This window comes from Ailuropoda melanoleuca, chromosome 2 (genome assembly GCF_002007445.2).
Source record: "Ailuropoda melanoleuca isolate Jingjing chromosome 2, ASM200744v2, whole genome shotgun sequence".
In the NCBI taxonomy this organism is placed as follows: domain Eukaryota; kingdom Metazoa; phylum Chordata; class Mammalia; order Carnivora; family Ursidae; genus Ailuropoda; species Ailuropoda melanoleuca.
The window spans coordinates 171,328,856-171,356,192 of record NC_048219.1 but is presented as its reverse complement, the minus strand read 5'-3'; the positions used below and the strand labels follow the sequence as shown (position 1 = coordinate 171,356,192).

Below are 27,337 nucleotides of genomic sequence, written 5' to 3'. Positions count from 1 at the left end.
ACTATATTTACACAAAACAAATGAAAACACCCCCCCAACCCAGACAGAGAATAGTAAGTGTTGACCAGGATGTGAAGAAACGCGAACCCTGTGCACTGTTTACCAGCTGTAAAATGGCCTAGCCACTATAGAAAACACTACAGCAATTCCATAAAAAATTAAAAATAGAATTACCCTATGATCCAGCAATCCAAAGAACAGAGAACAGGATATTGAAGAGATATATGCATGCTTATGTTCATAATAGCATTATCCACAATAGCCAAGATGTGGAAGCAACCCAAGTATTCATCAACACATGGATACATTTTAAAAATGTGGTATATTGGGGCGCCTGGGTGGCATAGCGGTTAAGCGTCTGCCTTTGGCTCAGGGCGTGATCCCGGCGTTGTGGGATCGAGCCCCACATCAGGCTCCTCTGCTATGAGCCTGCTTCTTCCTCTCCCACTCCCCCTGCTTGTGTTCCCTCTCTCTCTGGCTGTCTCTGTCTCTGTCAAATAAATAAATAAAATCTTTAAAAAAAAAAAATAAAAATGTGGTATATATATACCATGGAATATTATTCAGCCTTAAAAAAGGAAATCCCATCACATGCTACAACATGGATGAACTTTGAGGACATACTGCTAATAAGCAAAATAAACCAGCCACAAAGACAACTGTATGATTCCACTTATATGAAGTATCCAAAGCAGCCAAACTCGTAAGAACAGAAAGTGCAATGGTGATTGCCAGGGACTCACAGAAGGGGAAAATGGAATTTTTTTAAAACAGAGTTTCAGTTTTAAAAGGTAAAAAAGTTCTGGAGATCTATTGCACAGCAATGTGAATATACTTAATACTACTGAACTGTATACTTAAAAATGGTTAAGATAGTAAATTTTAAGTTTTTTACCACAATTTAAAACTATTAAACTATTTTTAAAAAATCTAGCAGATTAAGAATGAAAAATATTTTTTAGTGAGCTAGAAAGTCTAAACTGGTAAACTTTCTTTCTTTCTTTTTTTTTTTTTTTAAGATTTTATTTATTCATTTGACAGAGATAGAGATAGCCAGCGAGAGAGGGAACACAAGCAGGGGGAGCAGGAGAGGAAGAAGCAGGCTCCCAGCAGAGCGGCCTAATGTGGGGCTCGATCCCAGAACGCCAGGAACTCGCTCTGAGCCGAAGGCAGACGCTTAACAACTGAGCCACCCAGGCGCCCCTAAACTGGTAAACTTTCTTAGCTGTATGTGAATAAGGACCATATATTATATCTTCAGTCACTAGCCGAGGGACTGGCACAAGGTAGGTCCTTATTCCCGAATGACCGTAAGAGCTGAAAGCAAAAAGATCCTAAGTCTTTAAAAAATGGAAAAAAGCAGCAACTTACAATCACTCATTTACAACAGTGGCAGTACAGTACAGCACTTAAGAGTAGTAACTTCAGTGTCAGGTTCTTAGGTTTAAAATGGTTATCTCTTACCAATTATATGACCATAGGCAAATTACTTAACCTTAGCTTCCAGACTGTAAAACAGAAAATACTATCTACCTCAAAAGTTTCAGGAGGATTAAAGGAATTAATACATAAAAAGTACATGAAATAGTGGCTGGCATTTTGTAAATGCTATGTATGTGTTCGCTATAATTATTTCTAGATAACTCTAATGCCTTCATTAATGCTTCATCCCCATATAGCCTATTGAGTCAGAAAAAAAGAGCAAGCTGACTTTTGGAATAAAAAAAGCTGTACCTAATGTTGTATTATTATCCATTATCCATGACAGATATGGACGATATATGAGATCCACTACATCACTGTACCACTGGTGCAAATTTTTTTGGAAAGTAGTTAAAAATGGGCCAACATTCTAATGCACAGTGAAGACAACAAGGCCAAGAAGTCCAATGAGGCCACAAGTGATCTAAAGGATCACAGTGGGAATGATTCCGAGGTCAATCTGGATGTTCTGTATGTGGTGAAGTCTAACAATATAGAAAGCACGTAGGATGTATGTACACACTTAAAAATCTACTTTTACCCAGGGCTGAGTCATCTTGTTTTCCTTGCTTTCTCCCCCATCATTTGAGAAATTACAGTCCAGAAGTGCTCAAATGAATGCTATTATCTATCTACATGCTAGTTTCCAAAGGTTAAACTAATATGATCCCATAGGTTAGTGTATCTTAATTTTGCTCTAGCAAAATCAGTATACTATAGTGTTGCTAAAAATTGGGTTTCTCAAAAGAAAAAAAAAAAAAAAAAGGAACACTGGACCAAGAAAATTAACTTATTTCTTTAATGTAAGACCGTCGATCCTTTCGATTTACTAAATGTGAATTGAAACTCTCTCCAAAGAGAAATTCTAACTAGCAACTTCAAGCTGAATGGGAGTATACAACAATACTTTTTTGGAGGAACACTAAATAAATTTCAAGTAACACACTGTCTTGCAGAATGATGCTCAAGTTAGGCACAGTTTAAAATAAACAACTTTGGATACAAACTTACTACAGTATGATATAGTAGCAAGAATTCTAAACTGAGGATCAGAAATCTTGGGTTCAGATCCTGGCTTTGAAACTAACTAGTTGTATAGCTTCTAACACGTCCCAGGCAAGAACTATTTCTTCATCTGTTTTTGTTTTTTTTTTTTTTTAAAAAAAGGACTAATCAAGATGCCTCCAACTAGGACTGTTAGGTTTGTATTAAGGAGTATGCAAAATCAGGGAATAGACCTGCCATGTCATTCTAAAGCACCAATTTTGATTAATGGGTCAGAGGGGGGTGGCAAGCATTTTCATATTTAAAAAAAGCATTATTATATTTTAGAGTAGGATACAGAATACAAGTGAACTTTAAATAAAAATTCTAAAGAAATCCTTTGCTTGGAGAATGCTACTTAAAGCTTCTCAAAAATTTCTAGCTAAATATTTAAAAAAAAAAAAAAAAAAAAAAAGATCCAGAAAATGAAAGGACTCTCCCAGCGGATTGGTTTGACAACATGGTGTGAAGATTAAATTGACCACTGATGTTTCTTCCAGTACAGAAATAGGATATCATGATTTTAAGCACTCATGCAAACAGATGGCTTATAAATTCTGAAATTGATGTGATAGGCATATTTTTAGAAAAAAGTTCTTTCACATAATGTGTTTCAACATCCTCCTCCATTCACTCTTTGCCTCTATATGATACTCTTATTCTCTCTATTTTCAGCATCCTCCATAATTCCAAACTACCTGATTTTTTTCTTTACCTTCAAAGAAGTTTACCAGTTGTACTTAAAAAAAAAAAAAAAAAAAACACCAGTTTTTTGTTTCATTCATTTTCCTCTATTGGTTTTCTCTTTTCAGTTTTATTGATTTTAATTTGCTCTTCTTTTTCTAGTTTCATAAGATGGAAGTTAGGTTGGCAAACTTTTTTTTGGTAAATATTTTTGGCTTTTCAGACCGAATGGGCTCTGTCACAACTACTGCTATTGTAGCATGAAAGCAGCCTTGGATAACACATAATTGAATGAGCATGGCCATGTTCCAATAAAACTTTATTTATAAAAAATAGTCAATGAGGTATAGTTTGCTAACCCCTGACAAAGATACTTAAGACTTTGTTTTCTAACATAAGTATTTAATGTTTATAAATTTCCCTCTAAGCACTGACTGAACTGCTCCCCCAAATTTTTGTTGTACTTTAATCTGCACTTAGTTCGAGATTTTCCTTTGAGACTTTCTTTTTGACCTATAGACTTAGAAATGTTTGATACTTATTTAACAAGTGTCATAAAAATGCCAAATAGGTACAGTTGGTTGATTATGTCATTCAGGTTGTCTTTGTCTTTATTTATTTTCTCTCATCGAGAAAAGAATGATTTTTTTTCCTTTTTTTTTTTTTTTTTGGGGGGCAGCAAAGCAAGGTTTATTGAGCGACAGAAAAGTGATAGTTCAAAGCTCCCAAAGAGGGAGGGGACTTGAGAGGGTTGCCCTGAAGTTTTCAACTATTTGATTCTATGTTTAGTTTCATTAGTTTTGGCCTCATTTAAAATGTTAAAGCTCTGTTAGGAGCATACACAGGTAGAAATACTATGTCTTTTTAGAGAAATGATTCTTTTATCATTATATAATGTCCTTTTTTATCCCTGACAATGTTCCAGCTTCCTTTTGATTGCTATATGCATGGTCTATTCTTTTCTACTCCTTTCCTTCTAACTTATCTATGCTTGGTATTTGAAGTGAGATTCTTATAAACAGCATATAGTTAGGTCTTGTGTTTTTTTTTTTTTTAAAGATTATTTATTTATTTATTTGACAGAGAGAGAGAGAGACAGTGAGAGAGGGAACACAAGCAGGGGGAGTGGGAGAGGGAGGAGCAGGCTTCCTGCTGAGCAGGGAGCCCGAAGCGAAGCGGGGCTCAATCCAAGAACCCTGGGATCATGAACTGAGCCGAAGGCAGACGCTTAATGACTGAGCCACCCAGGCGCCCCAGGTCTTGGTTTTTTATTCTGTTTGGTCTTTTATGTGGGTTAGACCAGGTTTAGCCATCTATGACCCATGGGTCAAATCCATATAGTTGGTTTTTAATAATTTTTAAGCTTCTAGCCAGATTAACCAAAAAAGTGAGAGAGATAAGCTACAAATTTTCAATATCAGGAATGAACTCCCTATTAAATAGTCCCCCCATCGCCCAAGAAAACCACAAGCAAAAACCCAGAAGTGTTTAGGTATAAATCTAACAAAAAATGTGCAGGATCTATATGCTTAAAAAATGGAAAGTACATTGTGTTCACAGAATGGAAGACTCAGTATTGTTTTAAGATATTAATTCTTCTCAATTTTATTTATAAACTCAACACAACCCTAATCAAAATCCCAGAAAACTTTCTTATAGACACTGACAAACCAATTCTAAAATTTATATGAAAATGCAAAGGAACCAGAACAGTCAAAACAATTCTGTAAAAAAGCAAAGTTAGAGGACTCACACTATCAAATTCAAAACTTACTCTGAAGCTACAGTAGTCAAGACAGCATGGTGTTGGCTAGAGGATAAACACAAAGACCCATGAAACAAGCTAGCCAGAAACAGACCCACACAAATATGGCCAAATGATTTTTGACAAAAGTGCAATGGATAATTCAATAAAGGATAATCTTTTTAACAAATATGCTGAAACAAATGTATGTCCATACACAAAAAATGAACCATGACACACTTCACAGCTTATACAAAAGTTAACTCAAAAGGGATCATAGACCTAAATGTAAAACATAAATTATAACACTTGATACAGGTCAACTGGAACTCATACATTGTTGGTGGGAATGCCAAATGATACAGCCACTTTGGAAAACAATTTGGAAGTTTCTTATAAAGTTAAATATACACTTACCATTCTACCTGGCCAGCCCACTCCTAGACATTTACTCAAGTGAACTGAAAGTTCATATTAACTCCTGTTATGTTTATAGTAACTTCACTCATAATCCTCCAAAACTGAAAACTATGACAAACATCAAGGTCAACAGACAAATCAACCACAGGATATGTGTATAATGGAATACCAGGGATAAAACCAACTACTGATCCATGTAACAATACCAGTAAGTCTTGAATGAATTTTGCTAAGTGAAAGAAGCCAGATTCTAAAAGCTACGTATGTTGTATGGTTCTAATTATATGAGATTCTGGATAAGGCAAAATCCTAAGGATAGAAAACAGTTCAGCAGCTTTCAGAGTCTGGGAAAGGGGGCAGAAGCAGACTACCTACGGGGTATCAAAGAGATTCATTCTAGGGTGGTATAACCATTGTGTAAGGCACTGTGAGGGTAGAAACATGACACCATACATCTGTCAAAACCAAAAGTACTACACAGCATAAAAAGTAAACTACATGCAATCCCAGAACTGAATAAAGATGGTGATGAATCTAACCATACTACAAATGTGTGATAAAATCTTACTGAAGAGGGTAGAGAAAAAAGGAACAGACCTAAATAGCTTTGAAAACTGTGCTTTCACTGGCACTTTAAGGCTAAAAACAAAAAGAACTGTACATAAATACTGTACTGTATTTGGTAAATTTGTTTCTCAAAGGTATATAAAAGTTAGCAATTCTATAACTATTTTAAATGTATACTAGAGTTAAACAAATATGTAAATAAATTATACCTAACAGGAAGCCAAGTTTCTATGAATCTGCCTATTCATATCCTTAACTCATTAGTCTTCTGGCTTAAATGTTTCTAAGTTTGTTGTTTGCTCTGCTACTTTATCTTTTTCTTGGCTAAACAGAGGTTTTATATTTTCATACAGTCAAACCTACCTAACCTTTATTACTTTTGCCTTTATGAAATCTATTAAAATACTCCTGCATTCTAAAATTATAAGACAAGGATGGTGGATTGCATTACTTTCATAATTTTTTATTCCTCCCTCCCCCTGGGAAGAACACACACTCCCACTCCACTGACACCGGGCTTGTCCTTGCCTGTACTTTGGCCAACGGTACATAAGTGGACATGATGTTCATGACCATCAAGCAGAGGATTTAAAAAACACTGCCTTTTTTCCTTTGCTACAAAAATGACATGCCTCAAAAAAGGTGCTCCTCCTTTAGCTGGGACCATGTGGAAGAAGAGACACAGCAGTTGGCTTGCAGCTGTCAAATGTAATGTGAGGAAGAAACTTTGTTGTTCTAAGACACTGAGATTTTGGGGTTTCTGTTGTTACTGCAGTAACAAAACTTAATATAACAACCATCTATCCTTTCCTTTAGACCGGTTATCACTTCTCTCCATTCCTGAGTAAATGGTAATTTGGACAGTGTAGAATTTGGGGATCATAACTTTTTTCATCAAAGTTCAATTTAAGATAGGCTGTGTTTGAGGTACACATAAGGGACATTCATCCTAGTGAGTATGTTCAGGAGGAGAGTGCTTTCCTAACTTTTCCACTGAAGTGTACCCCTAATGACACAAGAAACTAAAATGGGGATTTTGGGGACAGAGCCCAAAGCATCCACTGCTGGTGTGAATTTCTTTTAAATCTCTTACCTTAAAAATATTTCTAATTTTTGAGCAAGATAAACATTTGAGGAAAGCATTCCATGTTTACCTCTTGGGGCTACAATATCTCCAGCACACTGTCATGTGCTCTGGTTTGAGAAGTAGAGCAGGAGAGAGTTGCATACTGAAATCTCAGAAATAACATGTCCACAGGGCTCTGGCCCCAGGCACAGCCTCAAATCTCAGCTCTACCAATTAAAAAAAAAAATTTGAAAGATTTTATTTTTAAGCAATCTCCACAATGTGGGGCTCGAACTCACAACCCCAAGATCAAGTCACATGCTCTACTGACTGAGCCAGCCAGGCACCCCTATAGCAATTTCTTTAAAGGTGTGACCTTTGGCAAGATATTTAACTTCTTTTTGAACTATGGCTCCTCTGTAAAGTAGAGATAAACATCTACCTCATTGTAGGCAATATAAAATATGTAAAGAAACTACGTGTAGTGTCTAGCATAAACTGGCCCTTAATAAATAGTATTTAAGGAAAAAGGTCAAAGCCAGAACACAGAATTAGAAGGTGTCAGCATATAGTTGATGCCTGAAATACACAGGTATGAATGAACGTTCCAAGGGAAAACTTCAAAAGTAGTCAGAAAACCAGGTGAATAAACCAAAGAGAGTTCAGGAGAATGGGAAGTCAAAAGTGTCAAATATTCCATAAAAGTAAAATGAAATGAAAACAGAATACCAGATTGCCAAATGGGAGGGAATCTATATCTTTTAAAGATGTAAGAGTACTATGGTGAGCACAGAAGCCAGATTCTAATGAATAGATGTTGGAAAAGTAGAAGCACCAGTAATGTGGGAATAAAGGGAAAAGGGAACTACAGCAGAGTCAATGGGAAGTTTCCTTATAATGAAACTAAATCCAGGCAAAAGTATTTTATTAAAGAGTCCATGCTAAATCAGGTAGCTTCCCTGAAGATCTCAGACCAGAAAGGCTGTTAGGAACTATAGTTATGTGCACCCTATCCCTAACTTGGTATGTATGTGTATGGGGGGGCGGAAGGGATACATAAACTAAAAAAATAAAGAAAAAAGGAAATTTGGTCTGCTAGTCAAATGAACAAGTGTTTATAAATGGGCAGCTCTCTGTTCCATACAGCAGAGCAGACAAGAAGCCATAGTGCTGCCTCCTCACCTACCCACTAATTACACCACCTCTTAGTCTTTTCTGTATAAGGGGAAATGTCTCTGGGGTGGTGCCTGGGTGGCTCAGCTGGTTGAGTGACTGACTCTTGGTTTCAACCCAGGACATGATCTCAGGGGTCATGGAATCAAGCCCTGAGTCCGGCTCCATGCTCAGTGGGGAAGTCTGCTTGAAGATCCTTTCCCTCTGCCCCTCGCCCCCCCCCCACACTCTCTCTGAAATGGATAAATAAATCTTTAATAAAAAAAGGGGGGGGGAATGTTTCTCTCCCACAGAGCCAACTACATGGACACAACATAAAGTCCTTCTGCTGTTTTTATAATCAAGAAGGTTTGTTTTCCATCTGATTACTCTGCTGTGTCTTGCTTAGAACTGGTTTCTTTAGGAAGTGCTACTGTTTTAAAACCTGGCCTTTACTTGAGACTTCTTAATCAGACTTGCTTCTAATTTTAGAAAGGGTTAAACATCTCTTTACAAACATTTTAAACCTGAAAAGATTTAAATACAAAATTTAATTTATGATTTAGAATACATTTAAATGAATGCAGCTTTTGATGTTTCTGTTTATTATATAACACCTAAGGAAAATCTCGGACTAATGGAGAACAAATAAAATGATCCACTTGGCTTATTTCCAACTCTTCCTAATATCCCAGAGAAAGTCCTGCCATTTCCCATAGCTTACATGTCATTTACTGACACTCTATAACAGCTAAGAATATTTTAGGGACAAAAGAGGTTGAGCTGAGTGGAAACTTCGAAAAACAAACATTTTGCGAGAGCACTACAGTTCAAGTGCTTTAAGAGGAATATTTGTCCCACAGAACAGCTATTTGGATGGGTAGCAGAATCTTGTTTTACACAGAAGAAAACAGAGGTTTAGAAGGTTAGGATGTTCTTCCAAAGTCACAGCAAAAAGAGTAGATCCAGAACTTGAATCCAGACTGTCTAAATTCAATCCCCATGTTTCTTTTACTGTATTGCAGTGTTTGAAAAATCTTGGGGTCAAGAACAGAGGAATACTTCCACAGTTTCAAATTTTATCTTTATATACCTTTATTTTCATTTTCTATGGTTTGTCTTAAGTCATTTCCATTTTAAATCCTAAGCTAAATATTTAAATCCTAAACTAAATAAACAAAAATACTAAAGTAAAGATAATAAAAACATTTTATTGGGTTTTTTTGGGGGGGGAGGGACAGAGGGAGAGGAAGAGAGAGAGAATCTTAAGCAGGCTCCACGCCCAGTGAGGAGCCCAACGTGGGGCTCGATGTCACAACCCTAAGATCATGACCTGAGCTTAGATCACAAGAGTAGATGCTTAACCAACTCAGCCACCCAGGCGCTCCTTACTGTTTTTTTTTTTTTTTTGGATGACAAAACCATTTACAGCTATGAATTTACTTTATGAGAATTACTTTGCCTGCACTTCATAGATTTTGTTGTTTAGCATTTTCATTGTTGAAGATAAATTCTATTTTAAGATTTTGTCTAAGAACAAGGTATTCTTATATTTAATCTACTTTTCAAGAATCTTTAGGTGTTAAATTGTCAAATTTTGAGTAAAGATGATATTCATTAAAACAAGGACTGGCCATCATATATTTACTTTATTTTAAATAAACAATATAAATGAAACATTTAATTTTAGTATAAATACTTAAAACTCTTGATCTCTTGAACAATACTATTCATGAAAAGAAACAATATTTAAATAACCTAGCTTGTTGGTTAGAGCACAGTGAAAATATAGCAGAGTTGTGTATTAAATCTTTCATGGAGAAATTACACAAAAGAAAACTATGATTAAAGACTGACCCATGGGGTGCCTGGGTGGCTCAGTTGAGCGTCTGCCTTCAGTTCAGGTCATGATCCCAGGGTGGTGGGATCAAGCCCCACACTGGGCTCCCTGCTCAGTGGCGGGGGTGGGGGGGCCTGCTTCTGCCTCTCCCGCAGCCCCTGCTTGTGCTCTCTCTGTTAAATAAATAAATTTTAAAAATCTTAAAAAAATAAAGATTTGATCCATAATCCTATTAGCCATTTCATAAGCGCAGCTTATTAAATAAATTTTAGCAAAACCCATCAATTCTACCAGAAAAAAATTCACTGCAAAGATCCTATTATCAGCAGATGTAAAAGACACATTGTCTGACAGAATCTGAAGATGACCTGACCTATCACAACCTAAGTAAATGCAACGTATGTACCTGTTCTTCATTAGGCGAACCTCTCTCTTTCGTGCTGCTTCTTCAGCAGGCTGTGTAGGAAGTGCTGGGGAGGATGCCATAACAACTCCAGGGGCGATGGTGCTAGTGGGTGCTGTGCGAATCTGATATGTCTGTACATCTCCAGAGGCAGCTGAAATGAAAAACAGTGAACATGGTGTAAGACACTGAAGCACTGTGACTAGGTAAAACTATGTGTGTTAATCATCAATTTAAACATACATTTTGGATTCAAAGGGTAAAAAAAGGAACATGATTCTAACTAAAACACTGAAAGAATCAGCACTCTTTGGGTCATTACCGACAAATAATTCCCAATTTAATATATTTATTAGTATAGACACTTGGGTGAAAGAGGCCTTAACCTATGTCTGCCGGGTCTTGTATTTATCTTTCATTGGAATGCAGTTCTATTCTGTTGTTAACATGCTTACCAACCTTAAGTCTAAAAGGTAAGTAGGGCACAGCTTGGATGATCTTCCTAGATAGAGTATACTCCTCAATGTCTTCCTTTGATATTGGTAAATTCATATTAAAAAATTTCAAGTAGACTCTTGCCACGACATAAAAACGACCATGATTTTTCATAAAATAGCAAAATGGGAGAGAAAATAAAGCATTATGGTCAACTATTATAAATTTCTAATTGAAACAAAACTGAAAGTATGAAAAAGTGTACCACTTGATGCCAATTATATTACTTGTTTTAATGTAAATGCTAATTGCTAAATAAATTGAAGTTTATTTTTCTAAGTGATCCATTGCTTATAAAAAAGAAACACAATCATTATCTGTCAAATTGCTTCTAAAAGCAGCTAATATGCCCTCCTAAGAGTAAAGAACCTAACATTATCTGAGAGAATTTGAAGGTCTTTATAAAATTATCCATATTTGCTATTAATATCAGTTAAAATGTGTAGTTTGAGTGGAAAAGATTTATATACTAAACATGTTACCATCTTCAAACTGACGTTCAGAATTCAAATTCACTGACATCCTGCTTTACAATTTTTGAGTACCTGCATGTAAAGTGAAAAGGTGTTTTACTCCCATTAATAAGCAAAATATTATCTTCTTCAAATATTATTTGTTTAGTAACAGAATATGTTCTGTAAATACATTAGGGCCTTTAAAAATAAATGATGACTCTCTAGTTGGTGTTTTAGGATTATTCAAAAATTATCATCCATGCTGAAGGGGTACAATGGTCATTATTTAACAGAGGCAAAATATATTATTAATAAAAATATTTTTAGATACAGATTTTAACATTATTTCCTCAATATGCAAATTTCAATCTGGCATAAATCATATTCTTAAAATATTCAAATGGATTCAAAGAAAAATGATCAACTCCTATCCATAAAGATTCCTAAAGCAAGAAAACTAAAAAAAAAATAAAATAAAACAAAACAGAAAAAGGCTGTTTCTATAGTTCATCAAAGATTTAACCACTACTTTTTCTCTATAGACCAGCAGACTTGCATACCAGTATAAGATTTTTCAGAACATACTATTTTCATTTGAAATAAAAAATGATGATCTTAGAAATGAGCATGTAAATTTCTTTTGAATAAAAAGCAGAGAAACAATTTTGAACCTTCAAAGATTTTTTTTTTTTTAAAGTAAGCTCTACATCCAACGTGAGGCTTGAACTCACAACCCCGAGAACAAGAGTTGCATGCTCTACCAACTGAGCCAGCCAGGCACCCAGAACTTCCAGAGATTCTCACCGGTGATTTAGTTTAACTCTTTATTTGACACATTAAAAAATGAGGCCCAGTTAGAGCCAGAATCTAGCTTTCCTAACTCCTAATTTCACTGCTTGCCCTGTAACCTACCCTGTCTTCTGTCCCCAAATGCTAAAAGTGTTAACAATGTTATATTTTTAAAACTGAAAACAGTTGTTTTTATGCCATGACATTTGGGTCCAACTGGAATAACAGAAGAGTTCATGGAGAACATTACCAATAATGAAAAAAATTAACTACATTTTCATAGTGTTTTGCAGTATCATACTTACTTTTTCTGAGTTTATAAAATTTTAACCTTTCAAAGAATTTACCATACTTGTGAATTTTGAATTCTCTTACCTTGAACAACAACTTGGTTGCTGGGCACTAAGATCTGCTGTCCATCAGTTGTCTGTGCATACTGTAGGATGGTAGTACCCGGCTGAGTGGCGGCTGCATTGGTCATGGTTAATGTTTGCAGGCCCTGCACCCCATCGGTACCATTGTTAGCCAGTTGTATTGCTCCTCCCTGGGTAATGGCAACTAAAACCCAATGGATTTTATTGTTATCAGTTTAATTAATACCATATAAGACTTACAATATACTGAATTCAAAGTGGAATAACGTGTAAGACATAGTCAACAGAAATTATTAAAGCAAATAACACTGCCAAGAAAGATTTGGTATACTCAAGTAACTTTCTGCTCAGGAAACCCACATCCAATTGCTATAATACAAAGGCACTCTATGAACCATATTATAATTTATAATAATACCCATTAACAATTTTTTAAAAGAATAAATGAGAAGATTTAAATTCCTTTCCAAGTTGTTTGGTTCAGAAGATGTTACCACTTTCTGATCCATACTTCCTTTATTCTAGCCTTAATTATGTAATATTTTAATTGTTTAATATTCACTGTTCCACTAGACAATAAATTTCTTGAAGGTAGGAAATGTGAGTTTTCTTTAGCACAGAAATGGGCAGTAATAGGCACCCGACAAATGGTTGTTTTAATGCATAATTAATAAAAGTTCAGTAGTGCATTCTGTTCTCTAACTCAGCTAGCAATGCATAAACTATAAGTTACATATCCATGCATTCTCATACAGGATCCTTTGATTATTCAGTAATTAACCACATGTCATTCATCTGTTATGAAGTAATCAACTTTGGCTCATACTAAAAGATATCTCACTTTATTAAAAAAAGAATTCACCTTTATGCTACAGTACACGGAAAAAGTTAATAGAAGTAGGTTATTAATTTGAACAAAGCAATCCTTCAGATACTAGCATCAAGATAGGCGGCTGGATCCTCTCTAGACACTCTCCCTCTTAAAGTTTTCTGGAAAGAGGACTAAAAATCACAATATTACATATAAAATTCCATAATGGATTTTAACTGAATAAGTCAACAAATATGTGTGACTTACGCATGTTACTTTTTTTTTTTTGTCTGTTAGAAGGGAATTACTTGGGATCATTTGTTAGCCAGCTCCATTCACTTTAGCCATTTCCATAAGTTTTACTTATCTCAGACAATTAAAAAGAAATACTATTCCTAAAAAGGAATACTCAGAATAGTAAAAACTATTCGAGATTAATATTACAGGTAACTTGAAGGAATCAGAAGATTAACAGAATTACACCATAACTTCTCATATAGAGTTAATAAGCAAATTCCATTGTATTTAACATACACAGCTTTCTTCTTGGCTATATACAATGAACTCAAGGTGGGAGAAAAGAAGTGGGAAACTAGGTATCAGGAGACCAGGGTTCTTTTTTTTTTAAAAGATTTTATTTATTTATTTGACAGAGAGATAAGATAGGCAGCCAGCGAGAGAGGGAACACAAGCAGGGGGAGTGGGAGAGGAAGAAGCAGGCTCCCAGCAGAGGAGCCTGATGTGGGACTCGATCCCAGGACTCTGGGATCACGCCCTGGGCCGAAGGCAGACATTTAATGACTGAGCCACCCAGGTGCCCCAGGAGACCAGGGTTCTAGTCCGGATTCTATCACTGAATTGTTATTTTGAATCTGTTATCTCTTCTGTAAAAAGAAAAATACCTGGTTCTAGCCACTAAGTACAACTATAAAAATCAAATGAGATGTATGTGAAAAGTATTCTGAAAACGCAAGTCTGATCCTATCCGATGTGTTTTTCTCTATATATTTATATACTTGATTATTCCAAAAGGATGAGATGGCTTTCAATAAAACTAAATTCATTAAAACAAGAAGAGGAAGCTACAAGTCAAGTAACTGATGTGTCCCTACCACAGAGATTCTACCAGAAAATCTAGAGGAAGAAGAGAATACAATTAAACATAAACTGAGCTAAGGTTCTGAGTAGCCAAAGTAAAGAGGAAAACATCATGGGTTATAGTTATATTTAGTGAAACAAAAAATTCAAGTTCAAAATGATAGACACATGTGTTTCTACCTTAGAACAGAATTCCTCAAATAAGACTTTATCAGGAACAGTGAACCAAGTAATGTATAAAACTACTAACAGCATTTAAAACTTAAAAAAATAACCAATTTATGAAAGGAATGCAAACTGGTGCAGAGACTGGGAAGGGAAATTGGGCAGGATGTGCTTTGATTCAACAATTCCACTCTTTGGATGCTATCCCACTGAGACCCTACTACATATGTAAGATTGTTCACATGTCACAGTGTTTGAAACAGAAATGTCTTAGATGTTTATCAGTGTGTGGGGGCAGGGAGGAAATATTTAAGGGGGAGGGAATGTTTAAATAAAAGTTATATTTATACAATGTATATATATCTGTATAGAATGAAAAAGAATGGATAGATACATACTAAACTTTTAACTACTGCGGAGAGATGAAAAGGATTCTAAGTTAAGAAATATATAATGCTGTATATATTTAAGAAGTCATTATACTGATTCTTAATGACAATCAAGAACATGTTATATCACTTCCGTCAAGGCTTTATGTGTGAATAAGGGATAAAGATAATGCAATAAAGCTTTAAAAATCTGAAAGGATTAACCTTTAAAACTAGCAATTTTTAGTTGCTGGGAAAGAGTGGTGTGTCAAAATAAACATACACATTTCTAAATTTCAATTCCCTATTTGAGATTCTGATATGCCTATTTCCAAAAGAGCATGCTTCCTCCTGCAAGTGAGAATCCCTGCAATAACTGAATCACTTGTCACTAATGGAAGTATTCTGTACCCCTCAGGTTTCTGTTGAGGCAGGGGAAAAGTAAAGTTCATGCATCAGTGTCTTAGCATGCACACATTTGGAATAACTCAAATTATTTGGATATAAGGCTAAAAATGAACATATCCATGTCCATAGATAGTACCTGTTTATGTCTGTCAACAAAGAATTCAAGAAGGAAAAAGGGGACTGAACTCCAGTAAGTGGAGAATGGACAAAAAGCTTAGTCAAAAATGCCATCTTTCTGCTCACTTTCAAAGTTTCAGCTTTGGGAGAGCTAAAAAGTCTGGTACTTGGGTATCTGTTTTTAATATAGTTAGAATGCAAATTAGTTATGTAAAACCAAGGTTGAGCTGTACTGTGAAAACTATTAACTTGGGAGTCAAACTTTTACACACATTCCTGGCACAGACCACCCCAGGGTATTAGAAAATTAATGCAACAAGGGAGTGTCAATGTGTACATTTAATTTGTAGTAAGGAGGAAAGGGGGAAAACTACATAAAGGGAAGTACTGGATTTAATGAACAAATCAAAATGAAGAAATCTATGTAAGAGGCACTCTGTGAGTCAAAAGGCATTGGGAACAGAGAGAAAAACATACCATTCACACAAATGCCTCTGGTCAAACAAAAGCAGAACTGGAAAGACTGTTAACAGATTTGGGTGAAAAATAAGAAGAGAGACCTAAGTGTCAGACAGGAACAAGACAGAAATGGAAACTTTGATAATTTTGCACAAAAAATCTTTGCTTTCTGTGAGCCAATTTCAGCAGTCCGTATGTTTATGTTAACCATAATTCACTATATTACCTTTTATATTAAAAAGAATAATTGAATGTGCTGGTAGACTGCAACCAAGCCTCTCAACCCCAGTACAAAACATTAAATATGATTTTAAAATGCTACTTTTAGAAGGGAAGATGAATTAATAAAATAGATGAATAGCGAGACCATTTTTGTCCTTAAACATAATCAAAGAATGGTTATCTTATCTGAAAAATTACGTCCTTTATTAACATCATATATTACACAAGGACTGAAATCTAGAGTTTCAAGCAGTGGTTCAAAAAACTTCCAAGACTCTCCTGGCATCTGCACAAAACAAAGGACCACCTAAAGGGCTAATATGCTTGAGCAATCCTAACAAAAACCCTGAAAAAAGGAAATACTTCTGTTACAGAACTTTACATACTGAACAGTAAAGGAAATATAATAATGGTATCCAAGACTGAGAAAAGGGTTGGCACTTGTAGGAGTCCTTTAAAGAGAATGCAGCCATTAGTTTCTTTTATCTCACTTTCCAAAGCAGAAATGTCTTTTACTCACTATACTGTCCACTGCTAGTTTGGTAAATCGGAGTTGGCACCGTTACGGTGGTGATGGCAGGTGCTGAAGTCTCCTCTTCAGACTTCTCTTCTTCAATCCTTGGCACTCCTGGTGCATCTGAAGATAAGTCATTCAAAATTTTCCTAGAAAAATAGAAAACTGTATTAACTAAAATGAAAACAACACTTATTGGCTAAATATACATAATAGGAAAAGAAAATGGGCAGAAAGGTGCTAGTGTTTAGGACAGCAGTTTAAAGATTGTATTTATTTATTTGAGAAAGAGAGTGAGTGCGTGTGGGGGCGGGAAAGGAGCAGAGGGAGAGGGACAACCAGACTCGGTGCTGAGTGTGGAGCCCCAAGCAGGCCTCAATCTCACGACCCTGAGATCATGACCTGAGCTGAAATCAAGAGTTGGAGGCTTAAATGACTGAGCCACCCAGGTGCCCCAGGACAGCAGTTTAAAATGTAAGAACAAGAAGAAACCATACATGGATGAGAGATCTATATGTCAAAATGAAATCATATGAGGACTAGGGAAAAAAAAAAGATGAATTTCTCTTTATTCTGAATGAAAAGGCAGGCTGTGATTGGAAATCTAGGTGTAAGCAGAGATTGACTACAGAAAAAAAATTCTTTCGTAGGGCAAAGAACACCAAAAACAAAGTTAAAAGATGACCAACAATATTAGGAGAAAATGTTTACATATATTATAGATAAAGGGCCAATATCCTCAATATATAAAGAACTCATAAAAATTTAGGATAAATAAATAAATAAATAAAGACCAAAAACCTGATTTTAAACTTCTCAACTCTCAGATTGGTATAAAGTAAAAAGAAGAAAAAAAAAAAGTTTAACAATACATTCTGTTAGCAAAGCTGTGAGAAAACAGATACTCTCACAGTTGTGAGTATAAAACTGGCACAACCCTTAAGGAATGAATTTGGTGATATGTAACAAAACTATATGTTTACACGGTAATCTTACTTCCAGGAATTTATCCTTTTTTTTTTTTTTTAAAGATTTTATTTATTTATTTGACAGAGACAGAGACAGCCAGCGAGAGAGGGAACACAAGCAGGGGAAGTGGGAGAGGAAGAAGCAGGCTCATAGCAGAGGAGCCTGATGTGGGGCTCGATCCCATAACGCCAGGATCACGCCCTGAGCCGAAGGCAGATGCTTAACCGCTGTGCCACCCAGGCGCCCCAGGAATTTATCCTTAAGATATACTTAACTACAGTACAAAAATACATACACGTAAGGTTATTCACAGTAGCATTGTTTGTAACTGCAAACTACTGGAAACAACCTATATGCCTCTACATAGGAGAGTGGATGAATAAACTACAGTTCATCCAGATAATGGGTATAGCATGGTACCTTTTTTATAAGAAAGAAAAGTGAAATAATATATATGTATTTGCTCTTCTATTGAAGAAGAAACTGAGAAAAGGATAAACTAGATGGAGTATAATAAGATTACTTAAATCTACTGGGGCTGGTAAGAAAGAAGTAAAAAAAGAAAAAATTGGGAGGGGGCACTTCTGAGTGTATTTTTTGGTACGATTCTGACTTTTGAAAGAACCATGTTCATGTTTCACATATTAAAAAATAGTATCAACAAGGATGGGGGAAAAATTCTAAAGTGGAATATAAATTAAAAAATGAACCTCACCATATTTCCAATGAGTACCATAATCACAAAAGAGGGGGAAAAAACCCAACCCAAGTAATTTCTGATATCTTAAACATCTAATAAACCAGTATGAATTAATAACTTAGCTTCAACAGTCTACCCAAACCCTGCCCCTTTATGTTGCTATAGTCACAATTACATTTTCATACACTGTGTGCTCATTAATAAATTCATAATTATTGTTTTATGCATTTTTCTTTCACATCATATAGAAAAAAAGAAGGGTTTCAAAGCAAAGTATTTTAAAACTGGCTTTTATATTTACTCATGTAATTACCTTCATTGGAATTGTAGAAAATATTATCTCTTTCAATATTTCTTTTGGCCCAATTTCCCCTCTGGAAATTCTATAAATGCCTCTTCTACTGGAGCACCTCACTCCATTCCCCATAATTTTTCACCTGTCTTTCCCATGTCTTTCCCACTTTCTCCATATTTCTGTTCTCTATTCTGAGTTACTTTCTTAGTTCCCTTTCAGTTTACCAATTCTCTCATCAGCTACTAGTATCTAGTTTATCCCACTGCCTATTGTTTTTAATTCCGCTAATTGTATATCTCAATTCTCAAACCTGTTAACTCATTTCTTTTCCACATCTGCTTGTTTTCATGTAGTAAACTCCTATTCTTATCATAAGGATGACTGTCTCTCCCTTATCTCTTTGCGAATGAGAAACAACTATTTTAAACAGCTTATAGACTGACAGTGGGTCAAAAGATCAATTCTGGGGTGCGCCTGGATGGCTCAGTTGGTTGAGTGTCCAACTCTCAGTTTTGGCTCAGGTCGTGATCTCATGGGTCATGGGATGGAGGCCTGCATGGGGCTCTGCACTCAGTGGGGAGTCTGCTTTAAGATTCTCTTCCTCTGCCCCTTCCCCATGCATGTGCTCTTTTTCTCAAATAAATAAATCTTAAAAAAAAAAAAAAAGGATCATACTCTGGGCATCACTGCTCTAGAGCATCATTTCAAACTTCAGCACTGAAAAGCACTTGAAGAGCATGTCAAAACAGATTCCTGGGTCCCCAGCCCACAGATTCTAATTCATTAGGTATGGGGTAGGGGCCTGAGAATTTGCACTTCTAACCAGATTCTGATTTGCCAGTGTGGTCTCTGGATCACATTTTGAATAGTACTGGTCCTCAGTGCAACATTTTTCAAACTTAGGTCACCACCCATATGTACGCCATGAAAAGTTATGTACGTTGCAACCAACATAAAACAAAAAAACAGCAGAACATCACACATGATAAGGGTGAGTAGTGCTGTATATTTTGCTTCAGATGCCTATATATAGGTAGATAGATGTGTGTACCTGTATATATACCTATAGATATAGGTATATATAGATGAATATGGATAATTGTATGTATATACAGAGAAAAATGTAAAGATATATTTCTTATTGTGGACTGTGGTAAAAAAAAGTTTAAAAGCTACTACCTAGACCTGCAAATGAATCTTCTCTTTTGCATGAAGCCAGTGATCATTTCTTGTCTCCTCTTTCTAGTATCTAATATTGTTGTTCCAGACCATCTAGGTCATTCTTGTGTCTTAGACATACATTTCACTTTCTCTTACAGTATATTCCAGATGTGGTCTGAGCAGTGGTATTAATTCCCTCCCTTAATCTAGACAATGGGTTTTTACCAATGTAGCCTTATGGTATACTGGCTTTTTTGGCAACCATATATATATCTCTTAATGATAATTAAAGAATATAATTATCTTTTAGAAACAATTCTTAATCCAGATCTTGTACTTAAAGAACTGGTTTTATTTTAAACTCAATTTCAGAAATTTTATAATTATCACCAAGAATTGATAGTGTTTCCCTTGGCTGCTATGATCTTTCAAAGTACTTATTCTCACATCCATTAGGGCACTTCTCAAGTTCTGTCACCTGCAAATCTGGTAAGTATGGCTTCTATGTTTTTCAGCTGAACTGCTGGTAAAAATACCAAACCAGGAGAGACCAAGTGAGAGCCCTTCAAGAACTTTCTCTGGGTATAATTTAATCACTATAAAGCTGGGTGTATCAATTAATCCCCATTTCTCCAACCTTACAAGCATATCATAAGAATTCTGTTAAAAATCTTGTTATAGTCGAGACATAAAAGCTAGGTTTCAAGAATTTATAAGCCTAAAATGAAATAATGATACATATTGATTTTAAGGGAAGATGTATTATCTTTCATGAATATAAGTCATATCTGTGGTCTCAGGCATCTTCTATCTAATTACAAATTAAGGTGTTACTATTTAAATGATCCTTGCTAGGATATAGGTTATAACAAAAGATCTTTTTCAGCATAAAGCTCTTATTTTGCTTTATGTTTTTAATACTCCATTTATTTAGAGAGATAAAGAGCATGAGCAGGTGAAGGGGCAGAGGGAAAGAGAGAGAATCTTAAGCAGACTCCATGCAGAGTGTGGCGCCTGATGCGGGGCTTGATCTCTCGACTCTGAGATCATGACCTGAGATGAAATCAAGAGTCGGGCAGGACACTTAACTGACTGAGCCACACAGGTGCCCTAAAGCTCTTATTTTATAAGGTCTACAACTAGAATTTACAGAACTTATTTACAACTATTTACCTGGAATTTATATACAGAGAAACCTTGTGGCTTGTTAACACCTGGCTGGATCTGCTTCAGGATCAAAAGTGTTAAAAACTAACATGAGATACAAAGTTCAAATCTAAAACTAGCTGTATTAAAAAAAGAAAATAAACTATGAGCGTAAATGCATACAACACATACTTGGCAACAAAATTTCTTAAGATCTCAAAATCAGTTTGTTGATACTTGTTTAGGATCCTTCCATTTAATTGTGATAAAAGAGAAAAGGTCTAGCTTAGCAGCCAAATGGAAAAAAATTGTAACCATCCCTTTGAAAAATAAAAATAACTTAAGCTAATAACAAGAAAAAATATTAGAAGTTTGAAATAAGCTTATGAATATTTATGGAATTGGTCTTCCTGGAGATATTTAGCATGAAGCCAATTTCTTTTCTTTTTTTTTTTTTTTTTTTAAAAACTTTTTTTTTTTTTTTTTAAAGTTTTTTTTTNTTTATTTATTTGACAGAGATAGAGACAGCCAGCGAGAGAGGGAACACAAGCAGGGGGAGTGGGAGAGGAAGAAGCAGGCTCACAGCAGAGGAGCCTGACGTGGGGCTCGATCCCATAACGCCGGGATCACGCCCTGAGCCGAAGGCAGACGCTTAACCGCTGTGCCACCCAGGCGCCCCCATGAAGCCAATTTCTACATATAAAAAAATGGTTTTGGTACATCTTGGAGGCAAGTCATGGACTAGGCAACCTCTACAGCTGAACACAAAAACTATCATAAGGTGCCCCTAAAATTAGGGGATATCAGCAAAGTATCACCCTGAAACACATATTAAATTAATAAATAGTTAAATAAGTACCATGGCATGAGAAACGGTTTGCAAATGTGCTGTTAAGTAGATAAATAGTGTAGTGTCAGAACTGACAAATAACTAGAAATGCTACAACTTAATGAAATATATTCCAAACTTTTTATCAGAAAAGCAGCAGCTGTCATAGTCTACAAAAACAGAAGCAGAAAAAAAAAATCACTGTTGATACAGAATTCAGAGAAAAAAGTTCTCTTATTCTGTATTATAAACTTCAACTTGAGAGAGAGAAGTACCTCAAGATGAAGAGAAGTAATTTCATGGTCCTGAATCGAGCACCTAATTGGTCTTCTGACATCCTTTCACTTGCAACTACCTAAGACTTCCCGTCATCTTTGATTCTAAATTCTTTTAACTATTAAATTCCATACCTGTAGGAAGGTCTCCTTGAAAGAATTTCTCTTCGTTTTTGGGAATCAGTTACACTATCCACTGACTCCTGTGAATCTTCACTTTCTGCAATAGTTGAAATCTGAAAATAAAGAAGAACTTTATCTTGATAATCGAGTTTAGTTTCCATAAAATTTTTATGAATTTTAAGAAAAAGTGAAATATAAAAGGACATATATAAGCCTTACACATGCTTCGGTAGAAAAAAGTCAATTTTTATGGGAGACAACCACACCAATCACATTCCTTTCCCCTTTACTTATCCTATAGAAGTCAGAGGGCCTAAATTTTTTTTGTCAAAACCAAACTTTTGTGATATCCAAATTCAGTTTTACTTCTTTCAGGACTTCACATAACCAATCTTGAATGCATCAATATTACCGCCAGTTGTTTTCTTACAATTGTTAGAACAAAACTACCAAGTAAAATAAGGTTTCTGACATGAAGGAGGAATAAATGAGCAAATATTTGGTCGGAAGTCTACAGAGTGACTATACAAATATTTTCTTATGCTCTTAAACACTTATGAATATATTTACAACTGTATAAATAAAGGATTGGTGATCCCCCACCATGTTCCAGATGGTTGTTTCTAGCAAGTTTAGTCTACATATAGACTTTCCAAGTTGACATTCTACAATTTTTATTAAGCAAAAACTCAAGGTAAAGAACTGTGCATTTCTGGAAAAGTATCTCTGGACTGAAAAGTAATAAAGATAAGCTGAACAAAGATTTTTACATGGGATAATAATAATAATAGCAACTAGCATTTATTAAGAACTTACTATGTGCCCGGTACTATGCTAAAGCACAAACATGTATTACATTACTTAATACTAATAGAGTAATATCAGGTACTAGACAAGTACAATTATTATATCCACTTTGTAGATGTAAGGACTAAGGCACAAAGAGGTTAAGTCACTCACCCAAGTCACAAAGCTAGGAAGTAGTGGAGCCACTGTCAATAGTTGGCATCTCAGTTTTAGACATTCTTACCAGCATCAAAATCCTGTTGGTTCCAATCTCAAACCAGTTTTGTCAGAAGCAGCAACCCAGAGGTGTTTTTAGACCATTTTTAGACTAGAAGTTCACTCATCCGGGCAAGCCTGCCTGTCAAATTTGTACCACGAAGCTTCTCTAGTCTAATCAGCAGGAACCTTCTCCTCTTTCCTGAACTAGGTGTGCATGATGCTGTCAGAGTAAGAATTAGATTTAATGAAGGCAAAAGAGTCTGTGTGGTTCAGCTACATGTCAAAATTTAGGGCTATGGCAATAAGAAAAAACATTCAGAGGAACGTGAGGAATCCCACAGGGACTCGTATGTGGCCTGAGCCTATGAGTTCTGGAGAGTCAGGACTCATTTTGACATGGCACTTTGTAAAAGGCACTCACTCTAAAATGAAATTAGGTAAATCTAGTCCTGCTTCACAAAATACCTACAATAAAGTAACGTGCCCGACCCAAACACTTTAAAGTGTAAGGACTATACTCTTAAAGACCTACACATTAACAAGCAACACTTAATGAATCCAGAAAAGATAGATAAAGAGATGTGCAAGGCTGAATTTAGTCTGTGATTCTGTGCGGAGTAATAATGCTACCATTACTGCCAAAGGAGCACAGAGAACAATTCCCACTAATCTGTAGCTGCTGTAACTGGCCTGCTCAGCGTAGTCTCTGCACAGAAACTCAAGATGTACAGCAGATGAGGAGCTATGAAAAAAACCTTAGCAGAGCATCAGAATTTCAAGGAATAACAAGACTGCACTCAAAGTACTGTGACAAGTGTTTACCTTCATAGTACTTCTCAGAACCTCAGTTCCTCTGTTGTTCTTTGCCTCTTTTGCATGACCCTTATCCTTACAACCTTTTTTTTAAGGGCAGATAGTGACGTAGGCATACTCTTCCAAAGTTGAAAGTCACTAAAATAATTTTAAAACATTCTATATAAACTATCCACAGGGCAGTTTTGAAATGAAATAAATTAAAGTTGCTTTTTAATATATAGCCTTTGATTTTTTTTTCTTTTTCCAAACTCAGTGGATATACTGCTCTTAGTAGGAAAAAAAGCCTCCTTTCCTCTGATCTGAAAGATTTTGTGATTTCAGATAGAAGGAATTAACTTGTCACTATGTAGTGACTACAACTATTTCAATGTAAAGGGAATTCAGAATTATTCAATAACACATAACAAATGTAATATTTCCTCTTTGGGAATATTATCCAGGGAGAACTTACGAGCTATGAAGCTATTTCCTATGAACTGCCTACCAAAACAAACAAAACAAAAACAAAATCCAAAGCATACACTGGATCCACATTTCTGAGACTAATAAAAATCATATCAAAAATTCTTTTCATAAATAACAACTATTAATTACATTTTAAAATATATTTAACAGGTATTAAAAATAACCATATAAAAATGATACCCCAATCATAGGTATCACAGACTACCACCACCACGTGGATTCCAGTGGTAGAGACCCTTCCTCTGGTCCTTACCTCCCCTCACCTCTCTCATTAACCCTCTCCTCAGCTCCTTAAATAGGTCTTTAACCATGGCCACTTAGACAGAAGTTGAGACATTTTCAAAAGCCAAACCACAACTTACAGATGTAAAGTTATAGATCTGTATTTCTCAACTTTCTTTTAGTTTGTTAAAAACCCATACCTCCTATTTGTAAGGAGGACAATCTTCCCATTTTGAAGTTATCTGAAATTTCAAAATTAAATACACAATGACTAAAACCAAAATAGATGCTTTCTCAAATTATAAACGGTCCCTTTGAAACGTAAGTACCTGTGCACAGTTCAGACTTATGGTTTAGGTACAGTTATTTACTCCCTGGATCAAGAACGTCTAGAATAACGATTTCCAAATTCTCTTCACCTGCACCTTCCTTACAGACAGGAAAATTTTACATAAGCATATATATTTCCTCTGTAAATTTTAAGTGCTTTTTTTTTTTTTTTAAAGATTTTATTTATTTATTTGACAGAGATAGAGACAGCCAGCGAGAGGGGGAACACAAGCAGGGGGAGTGGGAGAGGAAGAAGCAGGCTCATAGCGGAGGAGCCTGATGTGGGGCTCGATCCCATAACGCCGGGATCACGCCCTGAGCTGAAGGCAGACGCTTAACCGCTGTGCCACCAGGTGCCCCTAAGTGCTGTTTTTTTAAATAGAAGTTTTTAAAGAGATAATATAAGTATAAATATTAAAATATGTATTTGTAAATTTCTTAAACATAAATCGTCTCATTTTTTACAGAGCAAGAATGATGTGATTTAATATAGTTCATTAAAAAATCAGTTAATATTTTGTAACAATGACTCAAATATCTGATTCTAAGCTTGGGCTTTCTAAAACCTAATTTAGCTGGGGGAGCCTGGGTGGCTCAGTCATTAAGCATCTGCCTTTGGCTCAGGTCATGATCCCAGTGTCCTGGGATCAAGCCCCACATCAGGCACCTTGCTTAGCGGGGAGCCTGCTTCTCCCTCTCCCTCTGCCTGCTGCTCCCCCTACTTGTGCTCGCTGTCAAATAAATAAATAAATAAAATCTTTAAAAAAAAAACAGCAAACCTGATTTAGCATTTGCTATTGTTGAAAAAGGGAACTCTTGAGAAGTAGATACAAAAGTTAAGTGCATTTTTGACAGGCTTACTAAATACAAAATCGTTTCATTTTCATCTACCAGTTATACAACCTTTTGATGAGATTTACCTAGTGTATTTTCATCTCCCTGGCTCTCAGTTATTGTATGCTGCTAACAAGTACCTGCTGAAACTCTAGAGGACTTATGAATAGTTTAAAGAATTCAGAGTTCTAAAAGTATACACATTTGAGTTTTGAGCTGACCAATTTATATTGTTTGCAGTTAAAAAAAAAAAGTATGAAAACATTTCTGAACTTCTTTCAAAATGCTCTCTCCATAGCACAAGTCTCTTTCAAAAAGCAATTACTCTCTTGCATTGTTAAAATGTCACTTTCTTCCAGGATGGTTGAAAGGGATTTCTTTTTTCAAAAATATCTGTTAGGTAAATATCCCTAGCAAATCCTTGCTTACCATCATTAAAAAGACCAGAAACTTTGGAACACTTGTTTCATGTAAAACACAAACAAGTAACTACACTTATGTTAGACAACTCTTAAATACTTTGTTGCATAATAATCACTGAATCCCTGTTTTGCACACAAAGTTTTTATTATTTTCCCATCATATTAAAGTATTGTAAAGATTCTATTAAACGTTTCATCCAACCACTCTCCCTCTTGCTCACTCTATTTGAACCACATCTTTTTACTATACCTTGATATATGAAGCATGTTCTTACTTCTAAGCCTTTGGGACTTGCTTTTACTATTTGCATGGGTTAGCCTCCTGCACTGCCTTCTGGTTTCTGCTCACTGTGTTCCTTGACCACCCTACATAAAACAGAACACCCTTCCCTCCATATTCTCTATCCCTTTCCCCTGCTTTCATCATCTTCCCAGCACTTATCCTCACCTGACATATTTTATTTTTTCATTGTCTCTCTTCGCTCAAATGTGATCTTCATGAGAATAGAGAAGTATTATTTGTTCATTGCTGTCTTTCATAGCACCTAGAACAGTGACTTGCACATAGCATGTGATCAATAAAAATTCGTTGAAGGAATGAATGTAATAATTTAAGGTGACATAATCCATAAATCCTGACACGTTTAAACTGCAGTATATTAAAAATGCATTTAAAGCTAACAAATGAAAAGTGAAGATGCCACTATTAACTTCTATACATTCGTGTAACTCCCACTATTTTTGCGGGATTCTTATATAATCTGTAAGATTTGATATACGTAAGGATAAAATTAGGGCACTAAGGTCAAGCCATATAAGAAATATTAGTACAGCGTAATTTCTAATATTCTTAGATTAAAAAGTAGAAACACAGGTCCTAATATCTTATTCTCACATCAAGAGAACTGTGTCTTGTACCTTTTGAAAATGATGTTCTAGAATACTCATATTTTCCCATCTAGAAGTTTGCAGGACCATTTTCTCCTTGTTTAACACCTCTTCTGATGTAAACTACTTCCTAGTTACTAATATACTAATCCCTCTTAATCAGCTGAAATGACCCTTATA

At 35.5% G+C, this 27,337-nt stretch overlaps 2 protein-coding genes across 10 annotated transcripts in view; one reads left to right on the top strand and one right to left on the bottom strand.

The window, feature by feature from the left end:
- CREB1 (cAMP responsive element binding protein 1) overlaps positions 1 to 27,337 on the bottom strand; it is a 67,729-nt gene that overhangs the window by 14,015 nt on the left and 26,377 nt on the right. For 6 of the 7 annotated variants that reach the window (XR_855659.3, XM_034655066.1, XM_019798413.2 and 3 more), the window contains 4 exons: positions 22,188 to 22,288; positions 16,684 to 16,826; positions 12,517 to 12,699; positions 10,406 to 10,556 (listed from right to left, as the gene is read on the bottom strand). Coding sequence is in view for 6 of the 7 variants with exons in the window: in XM_034655066.1 (XP_034510957.1) it covers positions 10,406 to 10,556; positions 12,517 to 12,699; positions 16,684 to 16,826; positions 22,188 to 22,288 (578 nt within the window). In the remaining variant the exon portion in view is untranslated. Of the gene's footprint in view, positions 1 to 10,405; positions 10,557 to 11,379; positions 11,443 to 12,516; positions 12,700 to 16,683; positions 16,827 to 22,187; positions 22,289 to 27,337 lie in introns of those variants that run through there. The other variant, XM_011223461.3, reaches the window with a different exon arrangement.
- METTL21A (methyltransferase like 21A) overlaps positions 1 to 27,337 on the top strand; it is a 64,712-nt gene that overhangs the window by 24,854 nt on the left and 12,521 nt on the right. The gene's annotated exons all lie outside the window — the stretch shown is intronic.